Raw genomic sequence first — 21,742 nt, 5'->3', positions numbered from 1 at the left:
CCTCCCAGAAGGCCAGTGCTGGCATCCAAGTGCCTTGTTCAGTGACCCTGGGGAGGGAGCAGAAACTGCCAGATGAAACGCAGCAGTCGGGCTCCTTGCTGTGCGGTGGCCCCTCTGCTCTCAGTGCGCTCCCTGGGCTTAGCTCAGCTCCCCGCTAGTGGCAGGGTGTCAGCACACCCCAGTGCCTCTTTTTCACATCCCCGGTTTGTTTTCAAGCAGCTTTATTCCTTCCTTCTGAGTCCAGCTTTCAAAAGTACTGCGAGTAACACGCTGTTATAAATCAGTACTGAAGTACCAGTACTAAAAACACTGATGCACAGACTCGGTTCAGTTATAAAGCAGTTAAATCCATCCGTACCTGGAGGATCTTATCGCCAGGCTGGAGCAGGCTGGATGCTGGTCCGTCAGGCTGAACCCTAGTAACAAAGATACCCTATAAGTCAGAAGTAACAGAGGTTAGGATGCTATCACCAAGAACTAGTTCCCAAAATACAGGTGTCTCCCTAACTGCTGTCTGGGGGCTTTACACACTGTCAATGGTCTAACCACTAAACTCTATTTTTAATCTGTTTGTCATCAAACACTAGTAGGGGTTTGTAGCAGCTCTCCTTGACCTTCTGTGAGTTATTGCCTGATATAAATTAATTGTGTCTCATTTGAAACAAGGATTCCATGTCACAAAATAATGTCCAATATGAGCAGGGCAAGAGTAACAGGGTTATCAGAAGGATAATTAAAATGGAGCAAGTATTAATTTATTAGAATAATGCATACCATAATCTACACAGTAGTCTTTAATTATTTCCTCTACAGGGAAAAAAAAAAGTTTAAAACAATTTCTAAAAACTGGTCTTGATATTGATCCCTTGAGATACTCAGGACAGCGGTAGGACTGTCACTTAATCCACCATCTGAGGAGGGAATGACTTTGAAAGGGGAAAAGATATTGTTAAGTGACAGAGGATATTTTTTTTTTTTTTTGAGAATGTCAGTAAAATATGTTAATAAAACCCAAAATCAAAGATTGAGTTCCTAGATGATGAATACATCTGAAAAATTTCCCATACAGCCCTGCACTTCTGTGCCCTCCGTGTCACTCTGCTGTGCTGCCACTGCCGCCCAGCAAAACGCCTTTCAGCAAGATCCAGAACTGAGCCCAGCCTCAATTTTAGCCATTTACATCACTCCCAGGGACACCAGAGAAACTCCCTGCTGGGCATCACCATGCAAATCGTGTGCATCCTTGAGGGATTTTATAGCCTGGAGCACGGTACTGCCCAGTATTTCTGTCACCCTACTGAAAGCCCGAGCTCCTCGGGAGCACAGCGATGGGCTGCTTATATTTCACCCATGTGCCATTAACTCGTGACACAAGTCTGCTGTTCGAAATGACCGATCGCTCCTGCCCGTTGTACTGCTTCTCCTGCCCTTTCATCACAGCACACCAGCGTCCCTGGGCAGGAGCGAGCCCACTGCCATCCCTGCCGGTCTCGTCTCAGACAGAACCGCGCCGTGTGTGTGGCTCAGACCCTTCACAAAGGGCTGGCACGGATGATGACAAGATCACCCGCTCATCACTTCTGCGGCATTTAAAACATGATAAATCTGATTTAATGGTGTGGGAAGCAATGTTTCAGAGTGACAACACATTAAAAAAAACCCTTTTTAACTATTAATTCCTTCGATGTAACCACTCTCTCACTCCCTTAGTACACAATTTTGCATTTCTGTTACTGGTAAAAATAAGTCTATCTCCAGCTGCTACCACACTGCATGTGTTACTGGTGCAGACACATTCCTAGTGGGATCCAGACTCTTCTTTAATAACTTCAGGCAAGTGATAGACAGCGGAAGTATAGCTTAATTTTAACATCATACATTAAATTGTGGAAAAAACCACCATGATGTTATAAAGCGTGATTCTAATGTGCACTCTCAAAGAAGGACACCAAAAATTAGTATGTTTTAAGGGATAGTCATTAAAATGCCTGATAGATATGTACATTAAATGGAACTATTCTTAAAGTTCAAAACAGGGAACATCAATGAGAAAGTTGAAAGGAATTAAGGTTTGTGTCACATTTCCAAGCGTATTTTACATTTCCAATTAGCATACTGTTGGGGAAATTATCTTTTTAATTTGCAGGCAGGTCTCAAATTTTTGAGAAGAGATGAAAAGACAGTTTTAATTTCACCATTTGCCAAACATTCTCAATATTTATGGAGTTATGACTGCCTCTTAAAACTGAATCCGGTATTATGAAAGATTATAAACTATAAGAATATGTTTAACAGACAGGTACCCAAGTACTTGTTTTTCAACAAACTCCAGTCAGTTTTACCGCACAGAACAGGTAATTTCTCAGGTCTAAGAATCCATTTCCTAATCCTCAAACCCTGTGCAGTTGATAATCACCAGCTGCTGTACTTCTACTGTAAAGAGATTTATCAGCCTCCGAAACACGTAATTCCCAGAATGAATGCTGAGTCTCCTTGACCATCAGGCACCATAAGGGTGACAGGTTTATCTCGCAGTACAGAACAGTGTGCTGGCCAGGGTCTTTGTAAGGCACCAGTGACCTCCAAAGTGGTTTGCAGGCAAGGCTGATTTCATTTGATACAGCTGCTATAAACCCCAGCATTTCAGCTCCCTAGTGATGCAATCACTGGTTCAGCATTCCCTTTAATGACTTTAGTGAAAGCTTAATCAGGGCCTATATTGACTCAAAAGAAATGAGAGAGACGGTTCTCCAGAACATAGTCTGAAAAATTATCTTACACATGAAATAAGGCAGACACCCATGTGACTTTGGTTTTGACTCTCTTGTCTTCATTAGCCAGAAAAAAAAACCAAACAGTCCCCTGACAAAAAAAAAAAAAAGCCAAGTATGGGAAAAATTCTTTCAATTGTCACAACAGAAGTGCATAAAGATTTCACTTGTGTTATCTATGTCTCCACTACATGGCACTCTAAAATGAGGAGCAATTAGAGGGAAATTCGTAACTTACCTTATCAGAAGGTTTGAATGGATTTCCTTGTCCACTTATTCCACCACTGATACTAAAACCAAGGCCAGGATTCTTCTCTATCCTCACACAAAACTAGGTTAAAAAGATACAGCAAGTTAAGTCAACATCAGCATTACAGCCTACCTAAGCAATGGCTTCTTCTTCGCATATATCCCATTTCACATTAACGACGAGCTGACCTTCTCAAAAGCTGTACTGCACAACACAGAAAACGTCAGTAGAATACTATTATAAACTGAAAGTGTTTTCATGATTTTAGCATGCTGCAATGATACCATAACAGTCACAGTGCTGCATATATATTTTGGCATATATTTTAAAATTTTGTTTTCAAGGAGAAAAAAAATCCTTTAGACTTGTGAAAGAGCAGTTCACATTGGTCAGATTTTTCACTTAAACTTTGGGATAAATCTGTCAGTGAGGCTTCATCTTGTGCACTTTCATTTTTCCAGCTGGTGTCACAAGTGCAGGATCCCCACGTGCTATGTTTGGGACAAACCCAAGGCATAAGTACTCTGAAGCTCAGGGATCTTCAGGCCACTGCCAGTGTCAGGGCCACGGTCCCAAGAGCCAGCACTGAGCACCAACCACTTTTACAAAGGCCTTACTCCAGGAAGCAGTGCTGAATCTTACCTTTTAGTCAGGATGACTCTAAATGGCACTGAGTAACTGAATATAAAATAAAAATGACCTCAGTGCAGCTTAATGACTACTCATTGTGCCAGTCTGAGCATGTACTCGAGCCACACAAGCAATTGCTTCTGAATCTCAATGCAAAACTCAGGGACTTAATCGAGGCAGCTACTTGTGTGGATCGACCAACACTTTACACAGGCGAAAGGTTTACTAACGATTCTGAACCTTATTCTGCAAGTCAGGTGCCTCAAACAGTTATTGCAGTCATTAAGGCCAAACACAACGGGGATAGCATCACCTAATGAAGAAACCCATCAGCACCCATTTTGTTAGACTAGGGGCACTGGAGCTACAGCTGGCCTTCCGCAGGGCTAAACTGGAGCAGTCAATACAAGTCTGAGAAGCGTCTTGCCAAATATGCTGCACTGTTAGCACTGAACTAGGCTACTGGGGAACCGGCAGACACTGCAAATTAATTTGGTATGGCCTAGTGATGTCAGCTCTGTTAAGGAATTTCGATGCCAAACTGTGTCGCCTGGTTAATCCAAGAAAAAAAAAGCTCAGTCCTTGGTGCTGAGGAAGAGGCCAGACCTGCTCGCCCGCCTGCGGCTCAGCCGTACCTCCCCTGTGCTGCCTGGCTCAGTTGCCCTCTGCCATGGCCCCAGGCTCCCTTTTCCTGCTGTACACAGGGCAGAAAGAAATCAAAAGTTTTTGTCAAAGTGTCATTTTAGAGACACACTTTCTCACCTGCTCCTGATACGCATCCGTACTTCTCTGACCCTTGGTTTGGATTAAACATCGCCCTGGCTGAGGTGCTCGAGAGCTCTGCGAAGAGGGAATCTGAATAGGCAGTGGTGGCTGGAACTGCTGAATGGTGACTTTGTTCATGTTTCCTTCATACTGCTGCTCGCGGCTCCGATGCTGGAGGCTTTGTGACCCCATTAAAGTCTGGATATGGCTACCTGCCTGTGGGTAACGCAACCCGTTAGGCCAGAAATTCAGGAAGCTGAAAAGAAGCAATTATTACAACTTACAGAGTCAAGTAAAAGCAAACCTCTCGAATCATATCAGAGGTTTGCCTTTTGACCACAGTTGGAAAAAACAGTGATTAAAAGCAGCAAGGATACGCCCATTGCATTCAGCGACCCTAGGAGGTTTGAGGGAAATCAGCCATATGCCGTATGGTTTATAAACAGAACTGGGTTTTTTCCTCATGCCATGATACATGCTTCTGCTCAGAACGTTTTGTGACCTGAAAACGTTTAATAAATTGGAGTAGGGCAGATTATTCATCACAGCACACTCTGAAGATACTGGAACGTGGGGTTTTTTTGGAGGATAATTCGGACTAAGATTTCTAACACAAATACAGGTATTGGCCAGTATTGAGCACTGGGCGTGGAAAGCATAATCAGTTAAATCCTATGCCCTGCCCTGGGAACAAATGTGGCTCTTACAAAATGTGACTAATGAAATTATCACATTTCTATGATAATATCTACCGATTTGAAGCTCTAATATTTGGTAAATAGAAGTGAAATACTGCATTTACAGTGACTCGGCCTTTTGATATTTTCGGAAAAAAATAGATGAGGGCTGCTGTTCCCCTGTCCCCTTCATCCCCAAGCCTGTCACGTTTGCAGCTGTGACCTAACAGGCGAGGTTTGCTTTCTGCATTCTGTTCCTGACATGGCAAAGTTGCACATTTGCTTACTCAACACACAGTCTCTATTTAGGCAGATGAATTACATAAATATTTGAGGCAAATATTTGCCAAATAGATTTGGTTGAGACAATTTTATACTTATTTACAGGATTCAGATGTTGCTTATAAATAATCACGTGCAACTTAGCCATATGGGAACAAGCAAAACTCACACTCCGTTGTATGATCAAATATTAGTACCTCCACGAAATACCACACCGGGTTACCGAGAGCGTTCAGATTGTATGCACTCATCATACAGCGCTATTATTTCAACAGCCTGAATGTGAAAGAGCATTATGATTGCATGTCTCGATATCTGCAAGTCTCTATGGACAAAACGACGTTTCACATTGAGTTTACATCAGCCAACAACACAATCACATCCTGTCATGAAGGTCTAATCCTCAATACTACTGAACCTTTATGATCCTGGGTGGAAGAGCCACAAGTTGTGAGACTGTATTTGGACAAGATTAAATGTAATACAGCAAAAGAGGACAACATTTCTTACCCACTGGCCAATCATCTGGCCTCAGAGGTTATAGCAGACAGGGCACTAGAATTAATTGTTTGTTGCCAGAGCAAAACCACATCTTAATGGATTTCCAAGATTTGTCTGCAGACCACATCACTCATACGGATGCAGTTGGAGCTACTCATGTCACTGAACACAGAATCCCAGCAAGACAAGCAGTGCCTGCGAGCAAAACTGATCTGTTCTGTCTTACTTTTTTGCTGGCAAAAAAATACCACATAGATTACACGTCTGACAGTTCTTCATCTTAGTACAAGAGGGATAGTCTCAAAGAGAGAAATGAGACAGCGAAATCTCTTGCTCCTTATGCCCAAATCCTCAATCTCCAAACTCTTCTCAAAACACAGCTCACCTGTGTACTTGAAAGTGTTCAATAGACATTGACAAGCTCACTCCAAGCACAGCCTGGTGAAGTCAGTCTGTGCTGCGAACATCCCACTTCACAGGTCAGAGAGATCTTCAATTCAGCCAAGATCAGAAGGGAAGGAAAATGCTCAAGATGGACTTTTTAGCTATTCATTACCTTTCTAGCGGCAACAAGCTGTGCCTGCAGCGGATTGCTGAATCCCTGTCACCCTGCACCACAGAGATGCGAGGTGAGCAGGTGACTGTGTGCAGCACAGTTCTGTACTTCATGTTGTGTCATGCTCATCACAAGAGGAACCCAAAAAAAGTAGAATCTCAAATTCTGCTGTTTGCCCCAGATATAATCCCATATCCACCACAGCAGGTGCATTGTCTTTATTTCAAATACCAAAAAAAAAAATTTGGCTTCTTCACTGAAAAAACTCAGATCTTCTTTATCAGGTTAAAAGCCCTCTGTATTGAACAGCAGGTGCTAGAAATGAAACAGAAAGAGCCTCCAGCCTCTCAGTCGCGGCTAACAGAAATAATCCCAAGTCAGAAAGGGAGAGAAATGGTGACTGAGGCACTTTACGTGTCCCAGTTTTGAGGCAGCTGCCCTGCTCCGGTTCCATAGCATCTGCTCCTTCCACACCCACGGAGACCACTACAGCCCACACAGGGATCTCCAAGAATTTGCATGTCTTCAGCTTCATGTGGGCTGCTGCGAGCCTGCAGCAGCAGAGGCCAACTAACACAGTCCTACTCATCCCCTTAGAGGGTTGTCACTCTACATCCAGGTTGTCCAGCCTGATGCCTGTTCATTTTCCACCCTCATTCTCATTTTTCAGCTTCTCTGTCTCATAAGGAGTGATTTCAAAGTTCCCTTTTGGTGATGCCCTGCCACACTTCTACCCCTTCCCTTTTCAGGGAGGAGCACCTAACTCAGAATACAATTGATTTCATCACACATGTAGCCAACTTCTGTCTTGTGGACTTGACAGAAAAAGCCATCTTTCAGGAAGCATAAATATTGCAGTCTTTTAATAAATCAGTGGATTATTCCATTTGAAGATTAAAATATCCAGAAAAAGAAACAGCCCATAAATGATGGGATGATCATATAAATGATCCTACTTAAAACAAAACCAGCATTTAATCTGGTATTCTGAACAGCAAAAAGGACAGAAACGACCACTCACACCCCACATAATTATGTAGTGATTACTGTGTAGTATTCCACCCTACCTAACACGCGTAAGTACCCGTCACTACATGTATAGCAGCCCTCTGTGTGTGGATAGCTTAGGAACATGTAGAACTGTGCCTATATACGTACTACATCAGTCTGAGTACACAGTCCATCTGTCTGCTTGCTCTTCCCCTTGGAAGAACATGTTCCAATTCTTCTTCCAGCGATTTCTCAAGTACAGCTCTACCATATAGTGACTCTGCTCTGCAAATATTGGACTGAGGATGGTGGGTAAACAATTTTCAGAATTCATTTTCTCACTCCTGTTAATAGACTTTGAAGAGATCATATCACTACTTCTTGTGTATTCACACTGTGGCTCCCGCTGGAGGTGGATACGCTGCCTTTCTTGGAAATGGAAATGACGTATACTGCAGAAAAAAACCCTCTATATTCTGCAGACTGCTTCCCAAATTTCATTTATATTCTTTACTTTAACATCCACCACAAAAGCTAATTATTTTCAGCTCAGTGTCCAATATTTACAGTATAATTAAAGTAGCTGACAACGGATGTAACAATGGATCGCTTCACTGAGTTAAGCGGTTATGCAATGTTTGTACTTACCACATCTGAGCAGTGAGATACTGAAATATTCAGAACGAAACAGAATTTGCAGTTTCTTATTACAGCAAGACTGATGATGCACAAATGCAAGACATAGACTGTGTTAGATTGTGTGAATGGACAAACACAGGTTCTACCCCAATAGGCCAGTGAAGATAAGCAGTAACCCCTCTTAAATGTCTTATCCTACTGTCTTGCGTATCAGAGGATAAAGAAACATTTGAGTAACTTGTCTGTCAGAGCGAACTCCACCAAACAGTGCCAGGGTGCCCTCCTCCTCAGCCTCCTGTGTTTGGAAGGGAGGCTCCGGGCTGCTCTAGGGGCAATGGCTTTCATCTCCCATCCTCAAGCAATTTTCTTGCACATGTGTATCTCTTGTCTCTACTTCTGTATGAAGGTAAGGGCTACTGCATCTGAAACTGTCTAGGGTAACAAGATGTGAAGCCAGCAGGGAGATACGTGCCTCATCAGTGCTGACAGTTAATTACGCTACAGAAGTTACCAGTGCGCACATTATGACTTTCGCACCAGTTTTATTCACTCGTAAGACTTCACTTCGGGAATGAGCAGAACCGATCTCCATACAGAGAACAATCAATGTAATTATCACTGCTTACATGTGCAGCTCCAACTCCTAAAGCTGACTGCAAACACCGTCAAGATCCTACATTCTCCAGCATTATGATTAGAGCATCTAAAAATGGCAGCTTCTCAGGCGATGAGCAGAGCCAAGTTGGGGCTGGGAGAGAGCAGCCAGTGTTTTCATAGAAACAAGCCAGATCCAAGCACTGGAATTTAATATCTACCGCCACAAGGTACTAGAAATTAGAACCTTTCTAGTGAGTTTGTCAGCAAATGAAGCGTGCCCAGGAAGCCTCTGCCAAAACGTCTGCGATGTCCAGACGCTGGGCTGGCCTCCATCTCAACACGTTTATTTTTTGTCATGAACTGAAGACTGCAATTGAAATGAAAAATTCGAATGAAGACTTTTGAGGACAAGAGGGAGCTGATGGCTGTCTGATACGTGCAGGAATACACCTGCCAAGCCTACTGTGCCCATCTCACACACTACAGATGTAACTAGCAGCATCTGCATAAATGAACACAAGACCACGTAGCAGGCAGGAAAACACCATCCTTAACTCATAACGATTATTGCTTTAAACTTCAGAAGAAAACCAGGCGTTTCCCCAAGCTGTCCTCATCAACCTGTTCTCCTCCTTCCAGTGACTCGCTGGGAAAAGATGACAACTGTAGCTAGGTCAGCAGCTTTGCTCTTACCTTCTTGGTGACGGTGTCCGGCGGCACGTCCCGCCGCCCCAGCGGGTAGGGGTTCCACTGGCTGCTCACAGACACCTCCTCCTGCCCGTTGTCCAGAATGCTGCTCTGCTGCGACGGGGTCTGTTGCAGAAACGGTAGGGCAGCCTTTAGTCACTGTCACGCCACGACAGAAAATTCTCTCTTCATATTTATTTCAGTAATCAACCCAGTTAAACTGTAACACGCTATTGCTAAAATGGAAAACCTTTTAAATTTCTATGGTATTTCATTAACATGTAAACATGTTGCTGTGGGACTCTCTGCAAGCAGGAGATCTTGAAAGATACAGAAGAGAAATAATGAGAATAATGAATGATGAGAGAAAAGAGAAAATTAATTTAATGTAACCCATTATTTTCAGATAAACAAATTTTGGCAAAGTTCCATATTTAAATGTGCAGTCTGCCATTGATCATTTGAGTTAAAACTTCATTACTGGTCATTCAAGCATCAAAACCTTTTTTCTTAAGTATTTGCCATGAAGATTAAATTATATGCTTGTATTTTCTTCAGAAAATATTCCTTAATGGCAATACTGAACCTGTGACTGCCGCTACCTCGTGCTACGCTGTGTATCACTGCGTGGTGGCTTCTCACAGACCCCTCTCCAGGCTAGGGCTGGTTTTCCTCCAAGTTAACAGGACATCATGTGTACAATACTAACCGGCAACTAAATGCTTCCCTGAATATGAATGGACTTAAGACACATTTAAAGTTTCCTAAATGAGCTTGACACATTAGTTATTATTTTCCACTTTTCTCTCCTCTAATACGTGTCTCTGTCACTTTTCCCCCTGGTTACTTCACTCCTATTTTCAGTACTTTTGAGGACATGTGCACTTCTTTTGTCCCAGCCTGATTTTCTGTTATCTGCCTTTGCATTTCTTCACCATAGCTGGAAATTTTGCTAACATGGGAATGGCTTTTTGTGTCAGACTTTCCAAAATGCCAACATTGTACTACCACTGACAGCACTTAGCACTATGCAGTGCTTGTTCAGCTAACTGCTTAATCAGTTCTGATTAATGGTAATCTGCAAAGGAAAAAAGTCTACTCTTCCCCTCCATCACTCGATCAATTTCTTCTTCAGCTTACATTAAAAAAATAAATATCACGAAACACTTCTTTAGGTGACTGAAGAACAAATGAAACTGTTGCTTTGAAATATTAAAGCTGGTAACTGGTCAATTAAGAACTTTTTTAATGCAAGCTTTAAAACCCTTTAAAAGTAAATAGAAGTAAATTGTCATTGAAATTATACTCCCCGGAGGTTAAGTAAAAAAATTCAACCCTAATTTTTTAAAAATCAAAGAAAACTTTCATTATAATTCCCTCATCATTCAAGAAGTCTTCCGGAAAAATCAGGAAAGATGTAATTTTCCTTATCTTAAAAACCACTAAAAAACATTTCCCCTGTTGAAACTACATGACCTCCCTGTAGAGCCTTCTTTACACACATTAAAAATGGAAAAATGAGACCAACCTCCACACTTTTCCCCTCACAGCTCAACAGACACTGGTCCCAGTGCCTCCTGCAGCAGTGCTGCTGCTCTCTCAGGCAGCACGACACCCTAACGCTGGGAAATTTGGGCTCAGAGCTGCACATACGCTGGCGCAGGGGCACACACGAGCCCTGACGACATGGCTCAAGTCCCTGACACGCCGCTAAACGTTTGTGCCCAGACGGGAGTCCCGGAGTGCGAGCAGCTTGCCCGAACACACTGCCAAGGGTCAGCCCCTGCCCGGGGCTTTTAAACTTTAAAAGAACTGAGACAGATGCCAAAAAGAGAAAGCGTTCTTCTGAGAAGTGTTTCTTTCGTCACTGCAGACAACGCTGTGCTGTTTTTATAAGCAACTGACCAATCTGCAGAGGTGAGTTTGCAGTCAAAAGGGACAAAGGAAAAATAGTGAGGGTGCTTTCTCCTTTCTCAATAAACAGGAAAATGCTGTGATAACAGGTTTTTCTTTTCATTTTCTGCAGTTGAAATTAACTTGTCTTGCAATTTGTCTTGAAATTAAATGACTTGCAACAGTCATTTACAGAGCTCGGACAGACTGCAAACAAACTACGTATCTGTTAAGTCTAGGTAAAAACTAAAAAGCAGCAGTTCAAACATTTTATACATGGAGTAGAACTGATGTAACAAACTTTTTCAAATTAAGTAATTGCTATACGTGACTTCCCGATCTTCCACCAGACAATTAGAGCTCACTCATTACTCTCTTGAATCTAGGCCACAAGAAGGAGGAAGAAGAGGTAAATACTAAGCTTCTGTGACCTGGATTCATTAAGAAATGCAAATACTTTAGAACATGTGAAGGAACAAAATTAAACAATTCCAAACATTCATATCATTTGTTCAACAGTGATTTTTCACTGCTTTCCAAACAGTACAAGAAGAGAATACCCCCCCTTCATGCAGTTCAGCACCACATTTTATGATGGTCTGTAGCAATGAAATGCTGGTGACACATAAAGCAGAGAAATTCACATAAGACCACACCCCAAACATGTCACTCTAAACAGCTTCATCAATTTCCCCAGACATTCACGTATTAGTATCCATACTCATCTACAGCCTAAAATTCTTCAAGTGATATATAATACCTAATTCCTACATGTGTGCAGAAAAATAGTAGCATTATTTGGAGTTGATGTCAAATGGACTTCTTTCAAGGACTTGCGACAAGAATTAGTATATACCCAAATAGACAAACAAATTCTTTGAAAGAAAAAAACAGCATGACCAACACTGGAAAGCTGTCTGTGTTCAAACACACACACATCTACAGTAAAGATTTGACCTAGATGTCATCAACTGAACAACAGAGAAGCACACACTAACACTAGGACTTGTTTAAACCCAGGGACAGCTGAATGGGAGGTGGGAATGAAGTTAACAGTGTATGGAAAGTAAGTTACAGCAGGAGAAACCTGACAGCGATCTCTGTGTGCGTGCGTGCGCGCTGTTAACTTGTCACAGCTTCGCTTGGAAAGCCAGCATGCGATGCATACGCCTGCATCAGTAAGTCAAGCAGCACTAAGGCCTGTCTTCCAACCAACCAGCACAATCTGGTCATGTTGCTGCCATTAAATTATCTTATTCTTCTAAACAGGCTTGGATCTAAACTCTTAAATTGGGCATTGGAACCCTCCTTTGGGAATTTCTGGCCACGCCGACTGTGGAGCCCTGGCCAGGGATTGCCTGGGAGGGTGCCAGCTGGCCCAGGCCAAACCGCGCCCGAGGCCAGTCCAGCAATTACCGGCGCAGATGATCACATTTCAGCGCCTGGATCTGTGCTCTGTTACCTTTTAATTACTCACAGAGGTGTTGCTAATTTGTACCAACAGCTACTGATGCTAATGCAGTGAGACGCTTAGCGATGCTCGTCACTTCCCGCATCGCAGCAGCCCCCTGCCATGACACAGTCCCAGCAGTGCGACTGCTTGCCAGTGTCTGCAGCTGGCTGCTGCTGTGGCCCTGGTGCGGCCACGTGGGATGCAGAGTAAGGTCTCAGCATCTCCTCTCTGATACTCTGACAATACTTCAGCAATGTCCCTCTCTGGCTTGTCATATGTGCTGTTCCCATCAAACATTTGTTTGTATATCATTTTGTACGTATGCATTTATCAGCAATACATTGTTCATAGCTGTAAAATAAACAGTAAAAAATGAGAAAACTGTTTTCTTTATATAGGCATTACTCAACAAAAGTTTAAAATTAGTTTAGGTGTGGTAGGCATGTACTCAAAACTCATCAACTATTTGGACCAATTAATGTTTAAATATTAAAATACCTGTCTCTTGGAGCCTATTTAAATGCATATTAAACATTTCCACATTAATTATTCTAAGATTAAACAGTCACAAACGAAAATATATTCTCCATCTCTGTGCACAGATTAAGTCATTGAGAAAATGATCGCATCAGTCTGTAACACAAGAGCAGAAAGCAGTAATGACAGCCACGTGAGCTACTTAATCCAAAAAGCAAGATTATTGAGTAGGAAAACCATATTGCTATCATCTTTGCTTTTTGGATTGTGTATAGTATAAGCATGAATAATAGGCAAAAGCTAAACCAGGAAAAAGCAAGGAGTATTATTAATTTGTAATGCTGGTATATGCTGGCTATCCCATACTTACTTTCGGTAGAGGTAGCTCTTGAAGCATTTGGTTTTCAAATTTAGATTTAGTCTGCAAGTTTAAAGTCATGCTTCTGCCGGCATGCATTGCTGAAAAACCTCCAGAGTGCAGCATGCCAAGGCTAACTGTGTTGTGTTTGTAAGCAGCGGTCTGAGTAGAGGAAACAACCACGTGACAGGATATGAACACACATGCTCATTGAATTAAGTATCACACATATATGGTTAATTTCACAAAGTTTTAGTTTAAGCAAACAAACAGTACCAAGAAATAAATAGCTTCTTGATGCATGCACTGGGTCACACGGAAGCAAATACATCGCTAGTTATACATAAAATGGATACCATAAAAGACTTCAACGCTGACAGCAGATGAAATATGTTGTTATCTGTAGTTGGAAAATTGCAGTATATAACACGGCACAAGTCTTTATTTTGCAAATACGGCCAAATTGTGGTACGTCTGTGCAATCGTGGACAGGCCAGAAAAGGTGTATCTAGCATAAAAGAGCACCAAAGGCAGAGGAAAACCCCTGTACAAGAAGGCTCTGCACCATCTTACGAGCTCTGCCACTGCACCCCGGCTAGCACTGCCCCAAGGGACCAGCTTCGGCTGGGCCCAGCCCAGTGGGTCCACTGGTCCTGCACAGCCCGGCACCTCACCAGCCATGGACAGCTGGGCAGCATCTTCTCCTGGAGCAGCTGCTGCATCGCAGCACCCCAGTGTCCTCATCCGCATGCCCTCCACCAGACAGCACAGCTTCTCAGAGCTTTGCTTATTGTGTGCTGCAAACCACTGGAAACTAGCTCGCTGGTGCCTGCAGGGATTACTGGGAACTCGATTTAACTAGATAAAACCACCAGCGTCAGCTTTCCGGGAGCTAAAGTATTTCTTAAGCAAAGCACACTGTAAACTAAGTGTAAAGATATTTTTTAAACAAACACCACCTGGGAAGTGTTTATTTCCACCAGAAATGTCTCTACTTGGGGTGCACTATTCTGCCTAGGTGTTAGGTATTTTCCAATCAGTTTTACACAACACAAGGAAAAGAGCTGAAGTAAGTGAAAAGCTTCAGCCTTCAAGCCAGTTTTTAAACTTTACCCATTCGATCCTTAACGATATTTTAACATGCATCACATCTGAGCAACTGGAAGGTAATGAATATATTAACACCAAACTCAGGAGTATCTAGCATAAAATAGGTATATGGACACATTTTGCAACTAACTTACGCATTTCATGACAGTAATTTTTCACAACCACTTTATATTATGAAGTAAACCCGATTCATGTGGTAAATCATTAAATAGTCAAGATTATGATTGAAATCATGCACTATAGTACTGTACTGCTTTATATAGAAGGCAAATAAGCAAAACTTCCTATGGCTAAAAGGAGTAATAATAATATTCCTTGTCAAAAACAGTGGCAGTATATATCCAGTGTTATCTTTCAGAGTTAAGAGGTACCTTTAAATCCCCTCCACTCACAGTAATATGAAAGCTAAAATACATTATTTTAATCTGTGATGTTTTTCTTTATTGCCTTTTACTGCAAAGATGATCCAGCATCTTTTAATGCTCTCAAATCATCACTGAAGTGGTGGGCTTCAGCAGCACGTTCTCATCTGTCGATAAGGAGAGATTTTTATCTTTTTTATTATTTCCGACAGTGCTGCAGCGGTAACTGCATTAGTAACGTGCACCATGGTGCGCTACTTGTGTAGAGGCTCTTTATCGCTCATTGACCCGGGAATCCCTCACTCCAGCTGCTTTTGAGCACCCCCAGACCCCTCGGTGGGCCGGTCCCTCTGACGCCAATGCAGGAATTTCATTACTGGGAATTCTGGTGGTTACCACTGTACGTGCAAATAGTTTGACATACCGAAACACACAACTAAAGGCATTAATTGCAGAGAAATGCCAAACATACCCTGTCTAACCTTCTAGCTTCTATATGTCTAAGTAGCTGTTGTCTCCAGTCAGCGGGCATTTTAGCACAGCTCTCATTTCCCTTCACAGGGGTAGGCCTTGTCTTTATATCACTGTTATCGGAAGGCTTGTCGCCATAGTTACCCAAGTTATAGTCTGACGGAATCTTTTCCAGCAGAGCTGCCATTGTAGGCCTCGCTGAAACCGGCCTGGTTTGGGATGTGCCGTAACTCTCTGTACTGTAGCTTCTTGCAGACAATGGCCTCCTTTGTGTAAGGTTTTTAACTGGAAAGCTTCCAGTCTGGGCTTTCACTTCTTGGTAGGAAGGATGCTCGTCTTCGTACCTGCCGTTCCTCTTGAGGAACTGAGACTCAGAGACCGACATACTGCCTTGGCGCTCCACAGCTCCTCGGTACGGAGGCCTGCCATATCTGTCGCTCGGGGGCAGCTCAGGGGGCTCACTGACTCTCCTGAACATGGACATCTCAGTGGAGCTGGCCAACGAATCCGCTCTCCTCAGGAACCCCGGCCGAGACCCCTGGCTCGCAAAGGGGGTGCCAACCATGTCCTCATTCACCGACGGCTGGGAGAAGGAGAACATGTGCTCCACGGGGGGGTAGCCTCGGTAGGCCCTGGGGCTGACCAGATCCTGGGGCAGGTTTTTACTCTGCTGGGGAATGTACTCGGGGTTGAGCTGGAAAGGTGGCGGTAGCCTCTTCTCTGCTGTGACTTCCACTGCTCCCTGCGGGTTGAAACTTTGGTCGAACTGGTAGACTTTCTTTGTGACGGACGACTTCTGCTGCGGCTGCACCTTGACGCTGCCGTAGGTCAGCAGCTCGTCGTCCAGCATGGGGACCGACTGGCTGCGGGACATGCTCAGCATGCCGTGCTCCGGGCCCAGGAGCTTGTCCACCCTCTCGTGGGTTCCTACAGTATCATTACCAGATGCATAGTTTTCTAAGGGTATATTATACACTTTGTATGTACCAATGTCTATCTCATCGATACTCTGCGACTTCTTAAATTTGTTCGTTTTTAAATCCCTCATCATCGGAGAAAGCCTTTCTGTACTCTTGCTGATCGAAATAACACTTTTGGAAGGATCTGGGCGACAGTGGATATGGGAAAAGACGTTTGTGAGACTTCTGTTAGCATTCGAATCATGATATTCCCATGCTATTCCTGGAGGGAAAGTGCTAGTCATTTCAGGAGACTCTTTGACATGATCTTTCCGCTCAGGCAAAGGGCTGGTGGTGGGGGTGCTTTCCAGTTTGGAAGGAAAAGCTGTCCTGTCTTCAAAAGGACTAGGGGTTCTGGTCCAATTTTGCCAAGGATTGGGAGGAGGCACTTCAGATTCGTGTGTGTTTCTGAGCGTTGGCTGCTCCAGCTCCAGGGGAATGCCAACAATCCTGTCTTGTCTAATCAACGGCCTGCGTCCATGTGCAGATGTGCTTCGAGATTTCGTGCTCAGGAGGGGGTTAGCACTAGGATTCTCCACCGTGCTCTCCTCCGCAACGAACCCTGTGTTATCGTAGTGCGAGCTGTCGTTCCAGCTGTCGGCGAAGGTGTCACTCAGCGGGCGCCGGTCGGTGCGCTGCGGCAAGTTCCCCGCCGGAGCAGATTCCCGCTGGCTCAGCAATGGCTTTGTTTCAAGGGGCTGTGGAAATGACTGTGCCAGCCTGCAAAACCAAAGCAAACCGAAACAAGATAAAATGCCCTCTATTAGAGCATATAAGCAGTCATCAGAAAGATGCAATTATAAAGCGATTTAATATTCTCCCATCTACACTCCGGCTGTGAGATCGTACTATGAAATGTGCGCCTTGTGCTACTGGCTTGACATGAACGGCTGCAGCAGTTTTTTGCACTGGAGTACAGATTCTGTAAGTATGTACACAGAGAAACTAAGAAGTCAGTCAAAAGTCCTGTGTGACTCAATGCCATGTTCATGTAAATCCAGCTGAACATATTTTCCTGCTTTTATAAAAATAATCTTCTATGAGTATGAGGGAAGATTTTTTACACTTTTTTTTTTTTTTTTAAAACAAAAATACCAGATTCAGTTTGTGCATGTTCTTGCCACCAAGATTTTATGCATCTCCAGTGAGCAGGCTCCAGCCCCTCTTTAATGAGGAAGAGCCTGTGGATGGAGCTACAGTAGGTGATTTATGGCAGGAACAGGCAGGGCAGGGTGTTCCTGGTATGGTATGAGAGTGTTTTCAGGTTGCTGACAGCCAGCGCAAATGACAACTTTCAAAGAACTGTGTTGTTCTTGGAGGTCCAGGGCAGAGTGTGGCTTAGGACAGCAGTAACTTGAGACACATACACTCTGCTATCTATGCTAAACTACAGCCAGCTGCAGCTCAGGACGACACAGCAGAATAATTGCGGCTCAACTACTGGGTGCTTTTAATGCATGGTGATAGCACACAGTTGTAAAAACAGCTGTAGAATTACTGACATTCACAGAGCATGAACGGGTGGCCAACTCTGCACAGCCTGGGCTTTGAATAGCTATGTACACCGCTGCAAAACTGGGGTAAAAACGTTGTATTTTTTTAAATGGAATGCCTTAACAGATAGCATAGGATCATTTTGAATGCGCATGACAATGTAAGACAAAAGGCAACCAGAAGCTGTGTTAATAAAGATGATCACACCTGTTTCCCCACAAAGAGTTATTCACTGCTTCTTTAGCCGTTGTCTGCAAGGACCCCATTTTAACATGCGCGTTGGAGGACCCTGAGGAAGCCTGGGAAGGGGAATAGTCTGAGTAAGTGCCTGAGGAAACGCTGTTATTCAGACAATGGATCTTATCTGCTTCAGACTCATCTGTCGATTCTGAAACAAAACACAGCAGACCTTTTCAGGAGGTGGTATTTGAAAATTAAACTCCAGAAAAATACATTTTAAAATCACTACTACGGAGATACATACATGTGTGCACAAATATGCATGTAATAAGTTTTTAAATCAGTGAAGTGTAGAACATCTTAAGTAATGTGTCTATCAGTGCAGATCACATGTTTTTTCATCTAAAAGGTTGTAAGTCGAGTCAGTACCTTTCTTATCTTTACCCAGAAGAACAAGTTTGGGTGGGTACAACGGAGTCTCTGGCATGGAAGGACGAAGTTCCCCTATCCTCATCTCACTGGCAGGATGTCCAAAGGCATCCTGAGGAATATAATAATGTAGAGTAAACATAGGAAACAGAATCCACTTCAAACTGCAACAAACAAACATTTCACAGCCTTCTTTTCATGAATGTGACCGCACACCAAAACCCCAACACAGGGGTAGCATCTAATCATGCTGATTTGTCAGCTGAAAATTCTAATTAGTCCTACATAAATACTTGTAAAAATTACGGTTCTGTGTTCATCCTGAAAATGTGGACAAAACAGATGGAACTCGCAAGATACATCAAGGCCACGTAAACATTTTTGATGAAGTAAAGGTCACAAAATGCAAGCTGCCAGCAGAAATAAATAAAAATTTAGAATAAACAGTTACTTCTAATTTCAGGAGTAAGTATTCCTCATTCATTTACTTGTCGCCTAAGTCCTTCCATAGATTCAACTGTCCCTATAGCTATATTTAATTAAAATTACTTTGTCTCTAAAGAGTTTTTGGCTAAATTAAAATGATTCCGATTTCATAAACTTCTCATTGAGAATTTAGCAAATCTTGGCCTCCAAAGACTGCCCTGCACAAGCGTTTTGCCATTCTAGCCAGCAACAGGATATGTACTGAAAATAACACAAGTTAAGAAGTAGAAAGCAAGTGAGGTGTAGTCTTAGAAAGATATATTTTAAATCAGGATGTTTAAATTGGGCTCATAGCTAGAAGGGAATGAAGATGCAAACAAGGAACCCGGGGCATTTCTTATCCCTGGAAGAAAGTTCAGAAATGAGAGAGACCTGAAGATAGGTGCCTTGGGGAGACAGGGTAAGGGACGATGCTTACTGGAGGAAAGACACAGGCAACACTGCACTCAGGAGGGAACTTCAGGAAAGGGAGCTGGAAGAACAAGCAATATGGGAAACCCACTCTGTGGGAGCTGGTGCCCAGGCTCAGGGAACTGCACTGGAAAGGGAACCTGTGGAGATGGGCACGGAGCACTGGAAAGTCGTGCCAGTGCCAGTCAGGATCCTTGTGGGGAGGGGTACGGGAAACATGCGTCAGCTCAGCAGCGAGAGGATGAGCTGTGATTTCGCAAAGAGGACAGAAGTTGGGGAAGGAGAGCATCTAGTTAAAAAGAGGGAGTTTTGGAGAGGTATTAGTAGAAAAATCAATAATTGGTAGTATAACCAAGGAAGGAAACAGTTAGGAGAAATGTATTTAGGAGGGAACTTACACTAATGGAGACACTATGAGGATGTCTGTACCCTGACATTTTGTCGTCAAAGGTACTCCAGTAATTTTGCAGAGTGAAGTCAATAAAGGAAAGAGATGTAATATTTAGAGAAACAATTTAAAATGGAGTACCAAAACCACATTATTAAAATGTAAAATGTTGTAATATTTTGAAAATTTACTTGCTTTTACTCATAAGGAGAAAACTTTCAGAGGTTTACTCTCCATTAACTACTTCTTGTAGTAACAGTGGAAACAGAGATTTGTAGAAGCATTTGCTATGCGATTTATCCTTGAAGAATATAATTACTTTTACACAACAGAGTTGTTAATTCTTCTGCATTTGGTGTCCTACTGGAGGTAGTACCATACCAAAACAGCAAAGAACAGGTATCTTCACAGCCCATTTATTAACCCCCTCAGTGGTAACATTTCAGCAAACACAGCTACGTACTGATTCTTACACGGTGTAATATATTCAAGACTTTGAACTACTGTGACGTGCAGAGATCCCTTGCTGCGCGTGGTGTTTCCTACAGAAGAGTAGTGACGTATGTACGACTTAAAGCTAACAACAGTGCAACAGCATTTTTTGAGTGCAGCACAATAATTTTCTAGTGCAGTGTAGCAAACTTATGCAAAACCATTTTTTGAGAAATAAAAAAGTGCATAGCATTTGCAGAGTGTGAAATTCTCCACTTTGGAAGCACGGTGCAGGTTAAGGTTCGTGTTGTACCTCTGAGCTTTTTGTATGCTCTTCTTTCTCCTTCCTGTCTGGGATTTCCAGAGTCGGTTTATGAGTGTTGTCTGTGTCAGACAGGTGACTCTTTTGGAATTCTTTATTTTCTCTATCTTGAACCTAGAACCCCAATATTGTGCCATGAAACTTCCAAAAGTTACAACCTTAAAGTAAAACTACTTGCTGTAAGATAGGAAGAACCAGCAGTTCCATTTTTGACATAATGATGAACATAGGTTTTTCTTTCAGGTGCATGATTTTACAAAGTTTTCTATGTTATATTCTTTTTTTTTTTTTTTTTTTTTTTTTTTCTTTTGAGCCCCAGGTCCAGCTATTCCAACAAAAATCAATACACTTTTGAATGAATTAGTCTGGTGTTTGTGAATATGCCATGAAAGTGAAATATGTAGTAAAACAACAAAATCATATTCCATTTAATTCTACTCTGTTTAGGACGACCTTTTTTCTTACAAGCCCAAGAACAAAAAGGTCACTAATAGAAAAAAAAAAAGGTATTATTAATAGGACCAATTGCAAGAACAAAGGGAAGAGAGAAATGCAATCATGTTGTGTCAGAAGTTATTCCTCAGGACTAACGACAGAAAGATATAGGTAGATGACAGAAAAACATGGTAAGCTGTTTACCAAGAAAAAGTACATGGTAAAACCAATTGAAATAACTGGGAAAGAGAAATATCACCAATTACCCCTGCTGACAACACAAGAACATTAAATTATAATCTGGAGAGGGGGAATTTTTTAAATAACCTAACTCTTAGAGTCTGCTTCCAAAGCGTATAAAGGCATGGGACAGAGCAGACCAGGGCTCTGGGCAGATGCAGCACACACAAGGAAGAGGAATGCACAACCATTAATGATGGATCTATTCCAGAGGAATAATTAAATACACGTAGAAGGTTGGCAGCACTTCTAAATTGGAGAAGCCTACGTCAATCTGAAGAACGACAAGTTTGCTATATAGAAATAGAGAAGCAAAGAAACAAACGGATTAAGGTAAATGTTACTTGGTCCAGAATTTACTAAAACTTTAATGCAAGAATAAAGGAGATCACAGAAAGTGTAGGAACAAATGCAACCAGATGGCTATCAGAACATCCCTAGACACAAGCAAGACTAGCTGAGGCACAGGCTTTTTTCCTGAGAATTGCAGTTAGGGG

General features: G+C 42.6%; 1 protein-coding gene across 3 annotated transcripts in view; it reads right to left on the bottom strand.

Moving 5' to 3' along the window:
* The window catches only part of LRRC7 (leucine rich repeat containing 7), a 90,733-nt gene that overhangs the window by 4,202 nt on the left and 64,789 nt on the right, over window positions 1-21,742 (bottom strand). Inside the window, exons 16-24 of one of the 3 annotated variants that reach the window (XM_086462186.1) lie at window positions 20,562-20,684; window positions 18,532-18,643; window positions 18,130-18,310; window positions 15,471-17,148; window positions 13,539-13,688; window positions 9,352-9,471; window positions 4,414-4,632; window positions 3,010-3,102; window positions 359-433 (exon numbers count right to left, since the gene is read on the bottom strand). In XM_086462186.1, coding sequence (XP_086318312.1) covers window positions 359-433; window positions 3,010-3,102; window positions 4,414-4,632; window positions 9,352-9,471; window positions 13,539-13,688; window positions 15,471-17,148; window positions 18,130-18,310; window positions 18,532-18,643; window positions 20,562-20,684 — 2,751 coding nt within the window. The remainder of the gene's footprint in view (window positions 1-358; window positions 434-3,009; window positions 3,103-4,413; window positions 4,633-9,351; window positions 9,472-13,538; window positions 13,689-15,470; window positions 17,149-18,129; window positions 18,311-18,531; window positions 18,644-20,561; window positions 20,685-21,742) is intronic. The other 2 variants (XM_086462188.1, XM_086462189.1) reach the window with 2 other exon arrangements.

The sequence above is a fragment of the Leptosomus discolor genome, chromosome 3, assembly GCF_034619465.1.
Source record: "Leptosomus discolor isolate bLepDis1 chromosome 3, bLepDis1.hap2, whole genome shotgun sequence".
NCBI classification, from domain to species: domain Eukaryota; kingdom Metazoa; phylum Chordata; class Aves; order Leptosomiformes; family Leptosomidae; genus Leptosomus; species Leptosomus discolor.
Note: the sequence above shows the minus strand (reverse complement) of the source record. Positions and strands in the feature narration are given on the sequence as shown.